This window comes from Mauremys reevesii, linkage group 1 (genome assembly GCF_016161935.1).
Source record: "Mauremys reevesii isolate NIE-2019 linkage group 1, ASM1616193v1, whole genome shotgun sequence".
Classification (NCBI taxonomy): domain Eukaryota; kingdom Metazoa; phylum Chordata; order Testudines; family Geoemydidae; genus Mauremys; species Mauremys reevesii.
Genome location: NC_052623.1, coordinates 8,118,206 through 8,137,423, shown reverse-complemented (window position 1 = coordinate 8,137,423; position 19,218 = coordinate 8,118,206). Strand labels below are relative to the sequence as shown.

General features: G+C 46.9%; 1 protein-coding gene across 1 annotated transcript; it reads right to left on the bottom strand.

Moving 5' to 3' along the window:
* Nucleotides 1–200: 200 nt before the first annotated feature.
* On the bottom strand, nt 201–1,139 carry LOC120395450 (olfactory receptor 52N4-like). The gene has a single exon (XM_039519884.1). The coding sequence runs from the start codon at nt 1,137–1,139 to the stop codon at nt 201–203; it is 939 nt and encodes a 312-aa protein (XP_039375818.1).
* Nucleotides 1,140–19,218: the final 18,079 nt, after the last annotated feature.

Below are 19,218 nucleotides of genomic sequence, written 5' to 3'. Positions count from 1 at the left end.
AAGAATGGTGTCCCTAGCCTCTGTTCGTCAGAGGATGGAGATGGATGGCAGGAGAGAGATCCCTAGATGATAGCAATTTCTCAGACTGCGAACTTCCAAAGCGCTGAGCTCAGCCAAACTGTGACAGGGCACCCTTGATTAATGAGGACCATCCTTTCAGCCTCTTGTCATACAGGTTGAAAGTCACTGGCCGCTGGTGATCACCTTCTGCAAGTGTATTTTCCCACTTTATCACGCAGCTCTTGGGTTTTGACCCCATAAATGATGGGGTTGAGCACAGGAGGAACAAGGTGATAGAGGACGGACAAGATGATGCGACCATAGGGAGTGATGTCTCCACTGAACCGGATTGTCAGGATGGTGAAGAGGACGGGAGTATAAAACATCACCAGTACGCAAACGTGGGCTGTGCAGGTGTTGAGGGCTTTCTGGTGGGCTCTTTTGGAGGAGATTCGGAGGACGTCCCTAATGATGAGACCATAGGACAAGGCAATAAGCATCAGATCTGACCCCATGAGTAAAAATGGTATCACGAAGCTGTATGTCCTGTTGAATGTGATATCCCCACACGATATCATTGCCAAAAGCATGTGCTCGCATTGTGTTTGGGGGATAATGTGGTTGTCACAGAATGGCAGCCTACTCAGGGTCAAGGGCAGGGGCACCATGAAGAGAACAGCTCTTACCAAACCCGCAAGCCCTAGCATAGCTATTCGTGCGTTGGTGAGGATGGTAGGGTATCTCAAAGGGTTACATATGGCAACATAGCGGTCAATGGCCATTAGCATGAGAACACCAGACTGCACAAAACCAACTGAGTGAAGGAAGAAAATCTGGGTGAGGCAGCCACCCATAGTAATGCCTTTCAAATTGAACCAAAATATACACAGTGCCTTTGGCATGACTGTACTAGACTTGGTGATGTCTGTGAGCGCCAGCATGCAGATCAGCAGGTACATCGGCTTTTGCAGGGTCTCCTCTTTGATTACAACAAACAGAACCATGAAATTTCCCAACAGGCACATAATGTAGCAGGTAGCGAAAGGGATGGAAATCCAGATGTGGACATCTTCCATGCCAGGGACGCCCATTAGGATAAATGTTGACGGATCAGAGTAGGTGAAGTTCAAAGCTGCCATGAAGTCATCAATGCGTCAATCGGGCTTAGAAATGCTCAATATACCTGTGAAGGGAGAGGAGCGCAATGAGAGGGATTACACGGTTTATAAAATAATTATTAGGGTAAACACTTTATAGCTATTACCAATCTAGAAATGGGGGTGAGCAGTGATGTGACAACATTTGAAGATGGCACCAGATTATTTAGGTCATAGTCAAGTACAGAGAAGTTCTCAGAGGGAGCTAACCCAGCCATGTGAATGTGCAGCATGTTGGCAGATGAACTTTGATGGCAATAATTGCCTTGTGTATGCCCACTTGAGGGAAAAACTTGAATTCCTCAAACACCTTACAAGGTTCTAATTTAAATGTATGCACTCAGGACAGGGATCTGGGTGTCACGGTACACAGCTCTGGGAAACTCTGCTCACAGTGCAAGCATAGACAGAAACTAACCAAAATATTGGGATCCAGAAGGAGTGTTATGGGGAATCATATAGAAAAAGGAGTGTCATGAGATCAGTCAGTCAATGTTTCACCCTCCTCTAGACTCCTCTGTTTAGTACTGGGCACCCTTCTCACATGGAATATTGCAGAAATAGAGGGTTTCAGGCCAGGGGAACAAGAATGATCTAGGGCGCGGGAAAACACTCATATGGAGAGAGGTTGAAAAGACTGGGATTATTACTTTACAAACGAGATGAAGAAGAAGGGATATGAGAAAAGTCTATAAAATATTGATTGGTAGAGAGTAGATCGAGAGTGTGATCTCCCGTCTCATTACACAAGTTTAAGAGGACATTGGATTAAACTGAAATGGGGCAAATTCAAAACAGAGAAAAAAAGAATGCTTTCTTCACTCAATGCCTAATTAAGCTGAGGAACTCGTTGCCACAAGAGGTAGTTGAGGCCATTAGCTAAGCGAGAATCAGGAAGGGTTTGGACATTCACATGGAAAGAGAGATATCCAGTTACAATAGCTATGGCTAAATAAATATTTTGGAAGGCCTATATGCCAATGTGATTCAGAGCACAAGCCAGTGTCTAGCTTTTAGGCATTTGGGTGACACCCTCCTGATGGTCAAGTCACCTCCCCCATCTATCTACTGCTGGTATTTTTACTCATTCTTCTGCAACACCTGTGGCTGTCACTGTCACAGAGAGGACACTGAACTAGATAGACTATAGGTCTGATCCACAATGCAGTTCCTACATTGGAAAGGAGATAAGTTTTCCCCATGGAAACAGACATCATCGTATAATCATAGACTATTACGTTTGGAAGAGACCTAAGGAGTTCATCTAGACCAATCACGTGCTCAAAGCAGAACTAACCCCAACTAAATCATCCCAGCTAGGGCTTTGTCAAGCCGAGTCTTAAAAACCACTAAGAATGGAGATCCCACCACCTCCCTAGGTAATCCATTCCAGTGCTTCACCATCCCCCTAGTGAAATAGCGTTTACACAACCTAGCTCTCCCTGACTGCAATCTGAGACCATTGCTCCTTGTTCCGTCATCTGCCACCACTGAGACAGTCGAGCTCCATCCTCTTTGGAACCCCCTTCAGGTAGTTGAAGGCTGCTATCAAATCCCCCCTCCCTCTTCTCTTCTGTAGACTAAATAGCCCCAGTTCCCTCAGCCTCTTCCTGTAAGCCATGTGCCTCAGCCCACAAATCATTTTCGCTGCCCTCCACTGGACTCTTTCCAATTTGTCCACATCCCTTCTGTAGTGGGGGGACTAAAACTGGACGCAATACTCCAGGTGTGGCCTCACCAGTGTCGAATAGATGGGAATAATCACTTTCCACATTCTGCTGACAATGCTCCTACTAATACAGCCCAATATTTCATTGGCCGTCATGGCAACTAGGGCACACTGCTGACTCATATCCAGCTTCTCGTTCACTGTAACCCCTAAGTCCTTTCCTGCAGAACTGCTGTTTAGCGAGTCGGTCCCCAGCCTGTAGCAGTGCCTGGGATTCTTCTGTGCTAAGTGCAGGACTCTGCACTTGTCCTTGTTGAACCTCACCAGATTTCTTTTGGCCCAATCCTCCAATTTGTCTAGGTCACTCTGAACCCTATCCCTACTCTCCAGCTTATCTACCTCTCCCCGCATCTTAGTGTCACCTGCAAACTTAATGAGGGTGCAATTAATCCCATCATCCAGATCATTAATGAAGATGCTGAACGAAACCGGCCCCAGGACCGGCCCCTGGAGCACTCCTCTTGATACTGGCTGCCAGCTAGCCATTGATCACTACCCATTGAGCCCAACAATCTAGCCAGCTTTCTGTACACCTTATACTTGATTCATCTTGCTAAAGTCAAGATATATCACATCCACCACTTTCCCTATATCCACAGAGCAAGTTATTTCATCATAAAAGGCAATCAGGTTGGTCAGCCATGAGTTGCCCTTGGTGAATCCATGTTGACTGTTCCTGATCACCTTCTTCTCCTCCAAGTGCTTCAAAATGGATTCCTTGAGTACTTGCTCCATGATTTTGCCAGGGACGGAAGTGAAGCTGACTGGTCTGAAATTCCCTGGTGTAATCAGGTGTAGACTTACCCGGCAGTGCTTCCTGGTGACCGTGTCAGGAATTAGCTCACCAGTCACCAGAGCGCCATCTGCAGGCCAGGTGTCCCACCTCTCATTGGCCCCCACATCCCTCCTGGACCACGGTGCCCTTGTCTTGCCCCGCTGCACCCCTGGCATACCCCACTCTCTCTGGGTTTTCCCACCCAGGGAAGCCCCACCCCCTATCCCCACGTTGCCTCAGTCGTGGCTACTGCCAGTCACCATCTAGCCCCCGTGCCCTGGGGTGGACTGCAATCTATCAAAGAATCCTGTGGCACCTTATAGACTAACAGATGTTTTGCAGCATGAGCTTTCGTGGGTGAATACCCACTTCTTGGGTATTCACCCACGAAAGCTCATGCTGCAAAACGTCTGTTAGTCTATAAGGTGCCACAGGATTCTTTGCTACTTCTACAGAACCAGACTAACACGGCTACCCCTCTGATACTTGCAATCTATCAGTTTCCCTAAGGGGGCAGTGCCTCCTTATATGGCCTGGTCTCTGGCAGTGCCAACAGGCTCCCTGCCTCTTGACTGTTGCGGGCCTTTCAGGATCCCTCTGGGGTCACACCCCCTTCACCAGGGCCAACTTGGACCCTCTGCCTCGGGCCTGGGCACACCCACTGCAGGTGGCCTTCTTGTCCACAGGCCCAACATATTTTCAGCCGCCTGGGTTCCCTCACCCAGTGGCCAACTTGAGGGATTTGCCGCTTTCCCTGTTCGGGGCAGGGCGCCCTGCCACCAACCCCGTAGGGACAGTCCCATCATATGTGTCCTGTCATGCTGCAGGCATAGCAAGCCCTGCGCTCTGCCACAGCCTTCCTGGCCTCAGCGCTACACTGCTCACACCCTCTGCATTTTTTTCCTAACTCCTTCCCGAGGAGTTTCCGCAGGGCCCGCTGTTCTTCCGCCAGCTGGCCAAACTGCTCTTGAAGGACCCATAGCACCTCCCACAGTTGCTTTTGGGTCTCCCGGAATCCCAGAAGCTCTTCAGCCCCCTTCTGCTAGGTCGCTGCCCCTGGGCCCACCCAGGGATGGCACCTGGGGCGTCTGCATAATAAACCCCAGCATACCGAGGGTCCATCATCCCCTGCTTCTCCACGTTCACGGATGTCCGGACAATCGTCCACAGTCCTTGCCCTGGCCGCTAGTATCATGGGTGGACCGCACGTGCCCACATTCTTCACCACTTGTAATCAAGCATAGACTCACCTGGCGGCGCCTCCTGCTGGTCATCTTGGGAATTAGCTCACCAGTCATCAGAGCACCATCTGCAGGCCAGGTGTCCCGCCTGTTGTTGGCCCCCACATCCCTCCTGGACCCCAGTGCCCTTGTGTTCACCCCGCTACACCCGGGTTCTGGGCTATGACTTTGTGCTGGGCTATATGCACTAGGCTCTTGGCATTTAGTGCTACAGGCCTGCACCTCTGTTACTTCCCTTGTTTCTTTCTTTTAGTGAGATAATTTCTTGCAGCCACCCAGCTTTGTCCGAGACATAAGTTAGTGAAGCTAACTGACAAGTGTAACAAAGACTTATGTCAGCAACTCATCCACTTATCCTCCTCATGCCTGAAAATCGATGAAGTTTGCAGATGACACAAAAATTCGGCTTTTTTAAATAATGAAGAGGACAGGTCTCTGATTCTGATAAATCTGTATTGGTTGGTAAACTGGTTTAAAGCAATCAATATGTGTTTTAGTATAGCTATGTAGATATCTACATCTAGGAACAAAGAACGTAGGTGATAATAACATGATGCTAACTTCTCAGCTTGCAAGTTGTTCCTGTGTAGCAATCCTTGATGCACCTTGGCATTTGCCACTGATGATATTTCTCACTGGTGAGACACAGTCAGTGATTACCCCCCAGCCAAGGGAGCAGCTATGATGGGAGGCACGTCACCCCCCTACAGAGGAAGAGCTGTAGCTAGCATGGGGCAGCTCAGAGGTTGAGGGAGTGAGGGATGACTGTGGAGCATGGGGAAGACACTGGAGACCAGTGTGCTGTTGGAATTTGGGCAGCCTGGCAGGCGGAAATAGAGTACAGACAGGGTTCAGAGTATGATGGGAGACTGAAGCAATGAGGAAAAAAGGTCAATGGTTCTTTCCATTAGTGAAATGCCATGTGATGTAAATAACATTCAACAACAACAACAACTGTTGGAGACAAAACTGAGTAAAGTTTGTGACACCCAGGCTGCAGTTCTGTGGCTTGACAGGGCAAAGAGACCCTGAACCGCCCCAAACTCACTTGGGGTCAGGAAATGTCCCAGTGTTGGCCTTGGACCAACAGTCACAAAGACAAAAATAATTTTAACAGAGCTGCCCACCTGTCTGTGTACATGCCATTCCATGCCCCCACAACACCCAGAGCTGCTCTCCTGTCCCTGCACACCCCCTGCCTGTCCCACAACCCTCAGCGCTGCCTGCCTGTCCCTTTATGCTCCACTTCCAGCCCCTACAACCCTCCAGCACTACCTGCCTCTCTGTGTACACCCCTATCCCAGCCCCCACAACCCCTAGCACTGCCCCCTCTCCTTGTAATATCCCCCTAGCATTGCCCACTTGTCTGGGTACACTCTACTCGCTGCTCCCACAACCCGCAGCAATTCCCGCCTAACTTGTGCATCCCCTGCCTGCTCCACAATCCCCAGCACTGCCTGCCTATCCTTGTACACACTGCTCCCTGCCCCCACAATCCCCAGCTGTCATAAACATACAGCTAAGGGTAGCATATAATCTCTCTTTACCTGTAAAGGGTTAAGAAGCTCAGATAACCTGGTTGGCACCTGAGCAAAAGGACCAATAAGGGAAGAAGATACTTTCAAATCTGGGCGGGGGGGGGGGAAGGTTTTTGTCTTTGTTCTCTGGGAGTCAGCAGAGAACCAGAGCAGGAAAATAAATCTCCTTAAGCATATCTGGACTAAGCATCTAGTATTCCAGAACTAGTAAGTAATAGCAAAAAATGCGTTAGATTATCTTTTGTTTAGCTTGTGAATTTTCCCTGTGCTAAGAGGGAGCTTTATGCCTGTTTTTGTAACTTTAACCTTTTGCCTAGAGGGGAAATTCTCTGTGTTTTTAATTTTTTTCTTATTTTGTAAAGTGCTTATCTGCGCTGCCTGTCCATGTACACACTGCTCCCCACCCCCGCAACTCCCAATGCTGCCCTCTTATTCCTATATAGCCACTGCCTATCCCCACAACCCCCATCAATGCCAGCCTCTCCATGTACACCCCTCTCCCCACCTCGATACCCTCAGTGTCCATCACACTCCATACCCTAGAACACCCAGTGCCCGGAATAGGGCCCTCAGAACCGTCTGTCTAGCCTGGAATCATTTTGCCCAGAGCTGTTACCCGGGTGTAACTACACTGAAATACAGCTATGTAGTCAATATTCATAACTTCAGATATAAAAATGATACATGCCTATGAATAGGATACAGGACGTGTCTATGCCATAATCATATCATAATAACATCACTTTGAAGAATATGGGGTGCAGTGTCACACAAAGATCGATGGTTCTTTCCACCAGTGAAATGCCTGAAGTTACGTAAATAACATTCCACAAAAACAATTGGAAACACCCAGGCTGCAGTTCTGTGGCCCGCCAGGGCAAAGAGACCCTGAGTCCCTCAGAAACACTCTTGGGGCCAGGAAAGGTCTCAGCACTGGCCTGGGACCAACAATCACAATGAAAAATTTAACTTCAACAGCCCTGCCTGCCTGTCCGTGTATACCCTGGTCCCTCACAACCCCCAACACTGCCTGCCTGTCCGTGTACACCCTGCTCCGTGCCCTCACATCCCCCAGCGCTGCCTGCCTGTCCATGTACACCCTGCTCCGTGCCCTCACAACCCCCAGCACTGCCTGCCTGTCCGTATATATCCTGCTCCCTGCCTTCACAATCCCCAGCGCTGCCCGCCTGTCCGTGTACACCCTGCTCCGTGCCCTCACATCCCCCAACACTGCCTGCCTGTCCGTGTACACCCTGCTCCGTGCCCTCACATCCCCCAGCGCTGCCTGCCTGTCCGTGTACACCCTGCTCCCTGCCCTCACAACCCCCAGCACTGCCTGCCTGTCTGTGTATACCCTGCTCCCTGCCCTCACATCCCCCAGCGCTGCCTGCCTGTCCATGTACACCCCCTGCCTGCCCTCACAACCCCCAGCACAACCCGTCTGTCTGTATACACCCTGCTCCACGCCCCCGTAGCCTTCAGTGCTGCCTGACTGCCCGTGTGCATCCCACTCCCTAGAAAAATGACACAAAGCTTTATTGTATTGCAGGCAGTTAGAAATCTGAACACACCTTCCTGAGGCTGCTTTTCTGTGTTGGCAATTGCTGACATCACCACAAAGCTGTAGTGGGGTTGCTCACAGGAGGAGGGATGGTCCAGATGAGGGACGGTGTTAGAGACCATCTGCTACACTGTGGTCCACATTCCATTACAGTCTTAGACATCCCACTACCACAGGAGGCCTCATTACGCCTATTTGGTCTGTGTATTAGGCAGGATGTCCAGGCCCTATTTCACCCAGTTTTAGGACTCGGAGCCACTGTGATCTGGATACCACATGTTGCCCCCAAACACACTCATTTTGCTTTCCTGGACATCCCTCAGTGAGATTTCCAACACCGCCTGGTTCCCTCCAAGCCAGAAACATGCTTTTATTTTTACTGCTTTTTGTTGGTTCCTGTCCTCTCCAGACCCAGGGATGCAGGTGCGTGGAGAGAGCAGACCCATCTTCCTCTCTGAATTGTTTTTTTTATCCCAGTTGTTCTGAATCTCTAAGCCTGTGAGTTTGAGATTTCAGCAACTCTCCTGTCGGTTCTTCCTTGGTCCAAATGACATCCCCCACCCTTAGAGGCCACAGGATGACTCCAGTTGCTGTCATTGGAGGCTCATGGCTGGTGTAAGTCAGGCCATTTATTTAAGTCCCTACATGTGGATTTAGAGTGAACTCCTGGCCATGTTGGGAGCATTATCATTGCACTCAAGGGGACCAGATTCACCCTTAGTGTTTAACTTTTGGCTTCAATCTGCATAAATCACAGCTTCGGGTCCTGCAACAGAGAGCACTATTCTGAAGGAAACCGCCAGTGCATGTGGTGTTCTGAGATGCGGCATAAATAATGGGAATTTCAAAACACAGGGGCCCTGATTTTGCTCTCAGGGAAGCTTTTCTCAATCTTCAGTGACCCACTGAAGACAAAAGGTGGAAGAAGAATCTGGCCAGTTTGCCATCCATTCCTGCTGTGAAGCCTCTGGTAACATAGATATCTACTGCAAAGGCTTTGGCTGTACTACCTAACAGGGCAATGAAGTTCCTGAATTGGAAAACTTGAACAAACCAGAGGAAAAACCACAGAGCCGGAAAAAAGAAAAAAAAGGAAGCTACTGAGACAGATAGAAGGACAACTCACCAAAATCCTGGTCAGCAGAGAGAGGAAATCTTCTTACTGCGACAGAAAGGCAGAGCCCTGAGAATCACTATACGACTCTCATGTGTCTGACACTCAGCGTGCTGGACAGTTACCTTTATTATTCCCTTGTACAGTCCCTGTGGACTCTCTGGTTGGTCAGGAATACCAGACAATTCCCTTGGCTCCCTGAGCAGTTAGAAGAGCAGAGAATAGACCCTGGAGAACTTTGACTTGGGAGCCTCCCCTGGGAGTTAGGAAATTATTTGCTGATACCAGGGGCTTATATTGTCAGGGCAAACTGAGTCTTGCAGACTGTTCAGTCTAGCAATTGATGATGGCTGTCTTTTTTGTGTTTTATGTACTTCAATCTGCACTCTGTGTGGAAATGCTACCATAAGAGACAAGACCAGTGTACCGCTGCATTCCACTCATGCAGTTGTAATATCCAGTCCATTAACATCCCCAAAGTCACTGCCACCTTGTGGAGGCCAAATGATGTGATCCTGAATTAATGCAGGCAAAGGTCCTGGGGAAGGCTTTCTTCTCCCATAATACTGTCATCAAAGGTTTTTACCAGTATCCTGCTACTCATAGACTCATAGACTTTAAGGTCAGAAGGGACCATTATGATCATCTAGTCTGACCTCCTGCACAATGCAGGCCACACAATCTCACCCATCAACTCCTGTAATAAGCCCCTAACCTATGTCTAAGTTATTGAAGTCCTCAAATCGTGGTTTGATTACTTCAAGCTGCAGAGAATCCTCCAGCAAGTGACCCGTACCCCATGGTGCAGAAGAAAGTGAAAAAACCCAGAGCCTCTGCCAATCTTTCTTTATCCCTTACTTCCTCTTTTGTGGTCAATGTCTCTGGTTCCTCTGCCTGTGAAGAAATATTTCTTTTCCGGTACAACTTTAATTGTATTAACATGACAGAATTTATCTACCTTTCTTTTTGTTTCTGATTCTGTATACAGAGGAACCAAGTCTATTCATAATATCATGTGGCCTAGTTTATTGGTTACATAAATTGTGTTCTGGTACAAAATATCATCACCTGATTTTCAATTTCTCAAGCATTCTCTCTTTCGCTTTTATCAAAATAAACTTTTGCTTTCTGTTTGGATTTTCCGAATTTTATAGCTACCTGCAAGAGAACCTGATTCAAATGTTTCTGTAATGCTCACAGATAGGTGTTCAGTTTGACTTCCTCTAGCTGTGTGCCACTGGTATGTCAGAAAATATACTATGGCTTTCACATGGTTCACCCAATCATCACCTCAAAGAGTGTATGATCTGTGGATACAGTGGGAGTTGTCCTGAGTGCCATTAAATTGAATGGAATTAGAGTATTCCACTTGCATCCATTGGCCTCTGCCAGTTTCCGCAGCATTAATTTTCAATGTGTTTCTCTAGCATCCCTGATGACTGAGGTCTATATGAAATGTGCAATTTTGTTGCACTTCGAACAACTGTAAACATTTTTGGAACACCTAGGGGGAGTTTCCAATGAGAGCAGACTTGTTTCACCAAGTGTTTTGTTGTGGCTAAAGCAGCATTTGCCTTAAGGAGAAATGCTTCCACTCATTTGGAGAATGGATCAATAACAAGACAATAATAGTCTCTCCTGATCATAGTGGTTGGATTCATGAAAGAACAATATGCTTCTAAGACTTTTTTTTGGGGGGGAGGTATTAATGTGAAAAACTGGGTTAAGGTTTTTCCTTAATCAACATCTGGGCACACATGGGGGTTCCCAGAATACAATAGGGCATCCAGCAACAGAGAGAGGGTCCATACTGGAGTCATTGTTATATCTTTATCATGCACTAATAATGTCCAATGTGCTAGTTGAACATTAGACACCCGTTCATCCTTCGTTATACTGGAAAGCAAGAACTAGAGAGGGGTGTGTGTGTGGAATGTCGAGCTATTGGGTTTAAAGCAAATCAAATGCAAAATGCTTGGCTGTTCAGCTGGGGACCAATACATATTTTTCACACATGGAATATTTAAGTTCCACTAGGCTCATTTTTTTAGAACATTGGCTATTGGTCTGTATATCTGTATTTTTTCATGCCTCTCTTTAGAAGCTACTGTAGCCAGTGCAATTGCACTCAAAGACCTTCTTAGTCAGTGGTTCTCAACCAGGAGTCAGGTGGCCTCTGGAGGGCCACAAGCAGGTTTCATGGGGTCCTCCAAGCACATCCAGTGATAGGCTCATTAAGGACCAGGGCAGAAATATGAAGTCCATCACACGGGGGTGAAGCCCATGGGCCCTGAGCCTTTCCACCTGGGACTGAAGCCGAAGCCTGAGCAACTTAGCTTCTTGGGGGCCCCTGTGGCATGGGACTCCAGGAAATTGCACTGCTTGTTACCCTCTAATGTCGGACCTGGCTTTTATGTGTAGAAAACTAGATGTTGTGGCACAGGTGGGCAGTGGAGTTTTTATAGCATGTTGCTGGGTGGGTGCAGGGACTCTGAAAAAAACCATTGAGAACCCCTGTTCTAAGTGATTTGGTTTGCTGGGATCTGGAGCAGTCAGCACAGATGCTTGCATTCCTGCTTGCTTCAATTTTTGAAAATGCATTCACATGCCGGTCCGTCCTGGCCCACGCAATCCCTTTCTTTATAAGTTTATACAGTGGACATGCAATGGAAGCAAAGATACGATTGAAGTTCTGATGGTGTTCTGACAGTCCTAGAGGTTTGTAAGGCCCGGCTTGACAAAGCCCAGGCTGGGATGATTTAGTTGGGGTTAGTCCTGCTTTGAGCAGGGGGTTGGGCTAGATGACCTCCTGAGGTCTCTTCAAACCCTAATCTTCTATGGTTATATGAGATATGGATTGTTTTGTGACAAAGAAAAGCGTACAGTGCAAACTGAAGTGAGAGCAGTGAGCAGCGGAGGTTCCGGCAAAACTCAAAAGCTGAAAATGTGACAATATTTATTTCAAACTGGGCTTCATGTGGAGCGGGTCCAGTGATGCACCGATCACTCAGTGTGTTGTATGCAATGATGTACTGGCAAATGACCATATGCAGCCTTGCAAGCCACGAGATAATATTGAAACAATACACCCTACCTTAGTATCGTAACTTTCAGAGGAAAGTTAACAGGACAAAAAAAAGCTGTTGAAGTGCACAGCACTGTTAAAAGAAAGGCTACAGAGGCTTCTTTCTGTGTGGCTTTATGCACTGCCAAAGCTAGTAAGTACAGAAGTCGATTTTAAGAGCCTTTTAGGTTGACAGAACGCAATTGGTTGTGTGGACACAGACATTTTTAAATTGACCTAACATGGCTAAATTTGACCTAACCCTGTAGAGTGGACCAGTCCTTTGTTTCTTTTGTAATGATTCTTGAGCGTTGAATTGTGGATCACCTATGCATTTCTCCTCTCATGTTTCCGCTGTGACCATCACGCTACTACATTTCGAGAATTTTTTCGTTGCATCTGCATCTTTCTTCATTGAACTCATTACCTCAGCTTTTCTTGTCCACTTCTACACACATGACATCTTCTTTTTAGGTATTCGTAACATTTTGTTTCCTTCCAAGTTTCCTGAAATACCAAAAACAAAACAAAAGAAAAACACTAAGTTACAAGACATTTGTCACACTACATCACGTTTGTGTTTTAACATCGTTAAAGCTTGAACTCTTCGAATCTCAATGTCTACTGCTATGAAAAAAATTATCTGACCTCCCTACATAATTTCCCACAACTGTGAAAAATAAAAATTCTAAAACTACAAAAAACTTAAAAATAAAGAGTTGATATTATCCATCACTTAAAAAAATATAAAAGCTAAATTCTGAGAAACTTATTTATAAGCCAGTAGAGCAACAGGGTTGAAGCATGGGGAAACGGGGAATGGTGAGGGAAGAATCTATCCCCACCAGAGTTCTCTCCCAATTTAAGGGCCTGAAAACTATAAATCATAATCCTCTACTGTCCCGACACTAGCAGCAGGAACTACAGCCACTTCCAGAGGACAAAGAACGCTTGCAGAGTATGGGATTAAGTCAGAGATGGGAATAAAGGAAGGAGTTTGTTTATTCTTCATGCCATGTAGAAAGGTGCATTGCTTGGCCCAACATCATAGCCGAAGCCTTGCCCCAGGAGTTTCAGTGTTCTGTGAAATACAATCGATAGAAACAGAAACAGTTACAAACAGAAAGCCTGAGAATGGGGATAGGTGATCAGGGATTGTAAGAAAGGGAGATGAGTTTCAGGGAGGTCACAGCAGGCACTAATGGTTAATCTACCATTGTTGGGAACATCCCTAGGACAGAGCACAGTGCAGGGGTAGGGAGTCAGCTTTCTACTCCCCTACCCACGGTAGCCCCCATTCTCACTCTTAATCAAATTGGGGGAGGCACAGAAGGTAGAAGGGATGGAGATGATGGGGGAGCGTAGAAACATTATATGATCTACGATTCTGGGGGGACTGCATGGTCACCTGTGCTGCTGAGTTCGCCATGCTGACCAAACAGGAAATGAAATTCAAAAGTTCCTTGGGCTTTCCCTGTGTACCTGGCTAGTGCATCGGAGTTCAAAGTGCTGTCCAGAGCGGTCACAATGGAGCACTTTGGGATAGCTCCCAGAGGCCAATACCGTCGATTTGCATCTACACTACCCCAAATTCGACCCAGCAAAGTCAATTTTAGCACTACTCCCCTCACTGGGAAGGAGTACAGAAGTTGATTTTAAGAACCCTTTAGGTCAATGGAATGCGATTGGTTTTGTGGACACAGTCATTTTTAAATCGAACTAACATGGCTAAATTCGATCTAATCCTGTAGTGTAGACCAGGCCTTTGTTTCTTTTTCAGTGATTCTTGATGTTTCCGCTGTGACCATTTCGTTACTACTGTGTGGATTTCCGTTAACAGATTTCAAGTATTTTTTCATTGCATCCACATCTTTCTTCATTGTTGTCATTTCCTCAGCTTTTCGTGTCCTCTACTACACACCTGACATTTTCTTTTTAGGTACCGGTGACATTTTGTTTCCTTTCAAATATCCTAAAATACCAAAAAAATTTAAAAAAATTTAAAAAAAACCCTAAGTTACAAGACATTTGTTACTCTATATCACATTTGTGTTTTAACATCTTTAAAGCTTAAACTCTTTGAATCTCAACATCTACTGCCATGAAAAAAAATTAGCTGACCTCCGCCCATAATTTCCCACAACTGTGAAAAATAAAAATTATAAAACTACAAAAAAACTTAAAAATAAAGAGTTGATATTATCCATCACTTAAAAAAATATAAAAACTAAATTCTTCCAGCCACTTCCAGAGGACAAAGAAGGCTTGCAGAGTATGGGATTAAGTCAGAGATGGGAGTAAAGGAAGGAGTTTGTTTAGTCTTCATGCCATGTAGAAAGGTGCAGTGCTTGGCCCAACAGCATAGCCGAAGCCTTGCCCCAGGAGTTTCAGTGTTCTGTGAAATACAATCAATAGAAACAGAAACAGTTATGAACAGAAAGCCTGAGAATGAGGAGAGGCGATCAGGGATTGAAAGAAATAGAGATAGGTTTCAGGGAGGTCACAGCAGGCAGGCAGCACCTACTTAATGTTTAATCTACCATTGTTGGGAACATCTCTAGGACAGATCACAGTGCAGGGGTAGGGAGTCAGCTTTCTACTCCCCTACCCATGGTAGCCCCCATTCTCACTCTTAATCAAATTGGGGGAGGTACATGGGGTAGAAGCCTGGTAGAAAATTGAGGGGTGGGTTATTCAACCCAACATGGCCCCCCATGGGTCACCTCTCTGCAGGGGAGGGCTGGGAACAGGCTGCAGGATCCCTGGTTACCGTGGTGCTCAACTGTGCAGAACAAAGTGTGCATTCCCCTACCTGCCAGGAGTGCCGGGGAAAGAGCCAGCCCTTTCCTGGGCAAGTGTGGGGCTCTTGGGGGACGACAGTGCAGGCCCACCCCACCCCTCACAACCTAGACAGCAGGGAGGCACCAAGCCCCCAGCCAGGACACAGAGCTGCCTGCAGACTCACTGCTCCTCCTCTTCCCCCCCCCCCCACCTCAGCCACCCACCCCAGAGATCAGATTGGGAGCCACTTCCAGACCATCCCCGCTCCAGGCACGGCTTCTAACGCACGGGGCCCTCTGTCCTGTGGGGGTGGGGAGCCTTGAGCACCCCGGCTGCCACTGGAGGATTTAGCTGGCTGAGTGCCTGCCTGGTCGATCTGAAGGCTGGGTCCAGCACTGACAGTCTCTTGCCTGGCTGGCTGGGTGCCTGCCTCCACAAGCCGAGCCAGCTCTTGGTCAACAGTTCAGGTCACATGGGAGACACCAAACCATGCTCCCTACAGGACCTCGCATTGGGCCACCACCTGGACCACCCAGGTCAAAGGCCAGCGCTGGGTTTGAGCCCCAGTCTCATTGTGATCACTGAAGAGAGGTGCTAGCATGGCCTCAGTCTGGGTGCTGTCTCCGCACCAGCCACTCCCCTAACCCACTGCTCACTGCGTGACGTTCAAACCACATACAATTCATTTAACAGCAAGGGTGAGAAAAATAAAGAACAAATTGAAAAGATTAAGGGAAACAAGGAACCCAGTTCTGTGGGCATGGGGACACCACAAACATCTGTCTCTGGGATGTAAGAAAAGTTCACAGTCTGCTCCACACATGTCTCAGACCTCCCTCCCAGGCCCTGGCTGCACTGCCGTGATACATGGGGTCAGAAACCTGGTCTAATGGGGCCACAGATCCTCAGGTTCTTGGTGGCAGGACACTTCTCACCGGCATCTGTCCTTCCATTGGGTTCACCTCCTGCCCTCTGAGTCCAGCCTTCAAGGGCCTCCCGCATGGTAATGTCTCCCTGCACTGGGAACTCCGCCCATGGCCCCACCTGGCTCTCCCCAGCTGCTCATCACGTTCGCCTGCCATATAACTTGTTGCACAGCCAGCATCCACTATCCTAGCTCTGGCCCCGCAGCTCCTCGCTGTAGCTCAGCCCTGGCTCCCCACTGGGGCAGATGGCTTGTGTTGCCCCATCTCCCGACTGTGGTCTGCTCCAGGTGAAATTCCCCAGCTCTGCCTCATCACTGCTGCTCTGCCTTCAGCCCAGCTCTGCTTTCTGGGCATCTTCTCTGGCCCCTCTGGTTCTGGCTGGGGTTGCCAGATTTCCACTGCATTAAAGCCAAAAGTCACTTAAAAACTAACCTAAAACTAACCTAACTATCAATTTCTTGAAACAATTTTTTTTAAATTCAGTTTGGTCTATACACCAAATAACAAAAGGAAGGTTTTGTTAGATACATAGTACAGATTTGATTAAAGAAACCAGCTACAAGCCCTAGCAGAAATTTGTCCATGTTAGCAACAAAGCTATCAAAGGATAATAAAATTCAAATTCAAAACCCCAGTACTGGTATTTATTTCCTGACAGAGGGTTGGCAGGAGTTTCAAACAAACTGCTGCAACTGACGTTGTGAAAATAGCCCAAAAGTAGCCCAAAAGATCTGTAGCACAAAAACATGATTATAGTATGTGTTTCTAATTGCATTCAGTGACGGTAGTCAATGTCCACATTTTGTGTTGAATTACTTCGTTACTGTTAGTCTTTACTTGGTTTATCTGCTGGGTTTCCTGAAGGATTGGACGTGAAAAAAAATTTGCTCACTGGATCTCTGTACATATGATAAAGAAATTCAGCATTGTAGTTTCTTTCTTTTCTGTTTGGCTATCTGAAAGTATTCCTTCGGTTCATCAAACTTATAAGGAATCCTGTTCACACAGATACTAAGGGGAATCTGCAGTATCTTCTGGTAGTCTAGGAGTTACAGAAAGGCCGAGTGACATGGTGTGTGGGGTTGAGGGCTGATGGGTGAGAATGAAAGAGGACAGGTGATGGTCAAAGAGAGGGAACTTAGCAACAGAGAGCGCAGCGCTTGGTGATGGAGTGATAAGACATTAGATGAGAGGAATTTCTCAGACTGTGAACTTCCAAAGTGCTGAGCTCAGCCAAACGGTGACAGAGCATCCTTGATTAATGAGGACCATCCTTTCACCCTCTTGTCACACAGGTTGAAATCAGTGGCCTCTGGTGATCACCTTCTGCAAGTGTATTTTCCCACTTTATCACGCAGCTCTTGGGTATTGACCCCATAAATGATGGGGTTGAGCACAGGAGGAACAAGGTGATAGAGGACGGACAAGATGATGCGACCATAGGAAGTGACGTCTCCACTTAACCGGATTGTCAGGATGGTGAAGAGGACGGGAGTATAATACATCACCAGTACACAAACGTGGGCTGTGCATGTGTTGAGGGCTTTCTGGTGGGCTCTTTTGGAGGAGATTCTGAGGACGGCCCTAATGATGAGACCATAGGACAAGGCAATGAGCATCAGATCTGACCCCATGAGTAAAAATGGTATCACGAAGCTGTATGTCCTGTTGAATGTGATATCCCCACACGATATCATTGCCAAAAGCATGTGCTCGCATTGTGTTTGGGGGATAATGTGGTTGTCACAGAATGGCAGCCTGATCAGGGTCAAGGGCAGGGGCACCATGAAGAGTAAAGCTCTTACCAAACAAGCAAGCCCTAGCATAACTATTCGTGTATTGGTGAGGATGGTAGGGTATCTTAAAGGATTACATATGGCAACACAGCGATCAATGGCCATTAGCATAACAACACCAGATTGCACAAAACCAACTGTGTGAAGGAAGAAAATCTGGGTGAGGCAGCCACCCATAGTAATGCCTTTCAAATTGAACCAAAATATACACAGTGCCTTTGGCATGACTGTACTAGACTTGGTGATGTCTGTGAGTGCCAGCATACAGATCAGCAGGTACATCGGCTTTTGCAGGGTCTCCTCTTTGCTTACAACAAACAGAACCATGAAATTTCCCAACAGGCACATAATGTAGGAGGTAGCGAAAGGGATGGAAATCCAGATGTGGACATCTTCCATGCCAGGGACGCCCATTAGGATAAATGTTGACGGATCAGAGTAGGTGAAGTTCAAAGCTGCCATGAAGTCATCAATGCGTCGATCGGGCTTAGAAATGCTCAATATACCTGTGAAGGGAGAGGAGTGCAGTGAGAGGGATTACACGGTTTATAAAATAATTAGTAGGGTAAACATTTTATAGCTATTACCAATCTAGAAATGGGGGTCAGCAGAGAGGTGACAACATTTGAAGATGGCACCAGATTATTTAGATCATTGTCAAGTACAGAGAAGTTCTCAGGGGGAGCAGCTAACCCAGCCATGTGAATGTGCAGCATGTTGGCAGATGAACTTTGATTGCAATAATTGCCTCGTGTATGCCCACTGGAGGGAAAAACTTGAATTCCTTAAACTCCTTACAAGGTTCTAATTTAAATGTATGCACTCAGGACAGGGATCTGGGTGTCACGGTACACAGCTCTGTGAAACCCTGCTCACAATGCAAGCACAGACAGAAACTAAGCAAAATATTGGGATCCAGAAGGAGTGTTATGGGGAATCATACAGTAAATAGAGTGTCATGAGATCAGTCAGTCAATGTTTCAACCTCCTCTGGACTACTCTGTGTAGTACTGGGCACCCTTCTCACATGGAATATTGCAGAAATAGAGGGTTTCAGGCCAGGGGAACAAGAATGATCAAGGGCCCGGGAAAACACTCATATGGAGAGAGGTTGAAAAGACTGGGATTATTACTTTACAAACGACATGAAGAGGGGATATGAGAAAAGTCTATAAAATACTGAGTGGTAGAGAGTAGATCGAGAATGTGATCTCCCGTCTCGTTGCACAAGTTTAAGTGGACATTGGATTAAACTGAAACGTAGCAAATTCAACAGATAAAAAAGAATGCTTTCTTCACTCAATATCTAAATAAACTGAGGAATTTGTTGCCACAAGAGTTAGTTGAGTCCATTCGCTAAGCAAGAATCAGGAAGGGTTTGGACATTCACATGGAAAGAGAGATATCCAGTTACAATAGTTGCAGCTAAATACATATTTGGAAAGCCTATATGCCAATGTGATTCAGAGCACAAACCGGTGTATAGTTTTTAGGCATTTGGGTGACAGCCTCCTGATTATCAAGTCAACTCCGCCA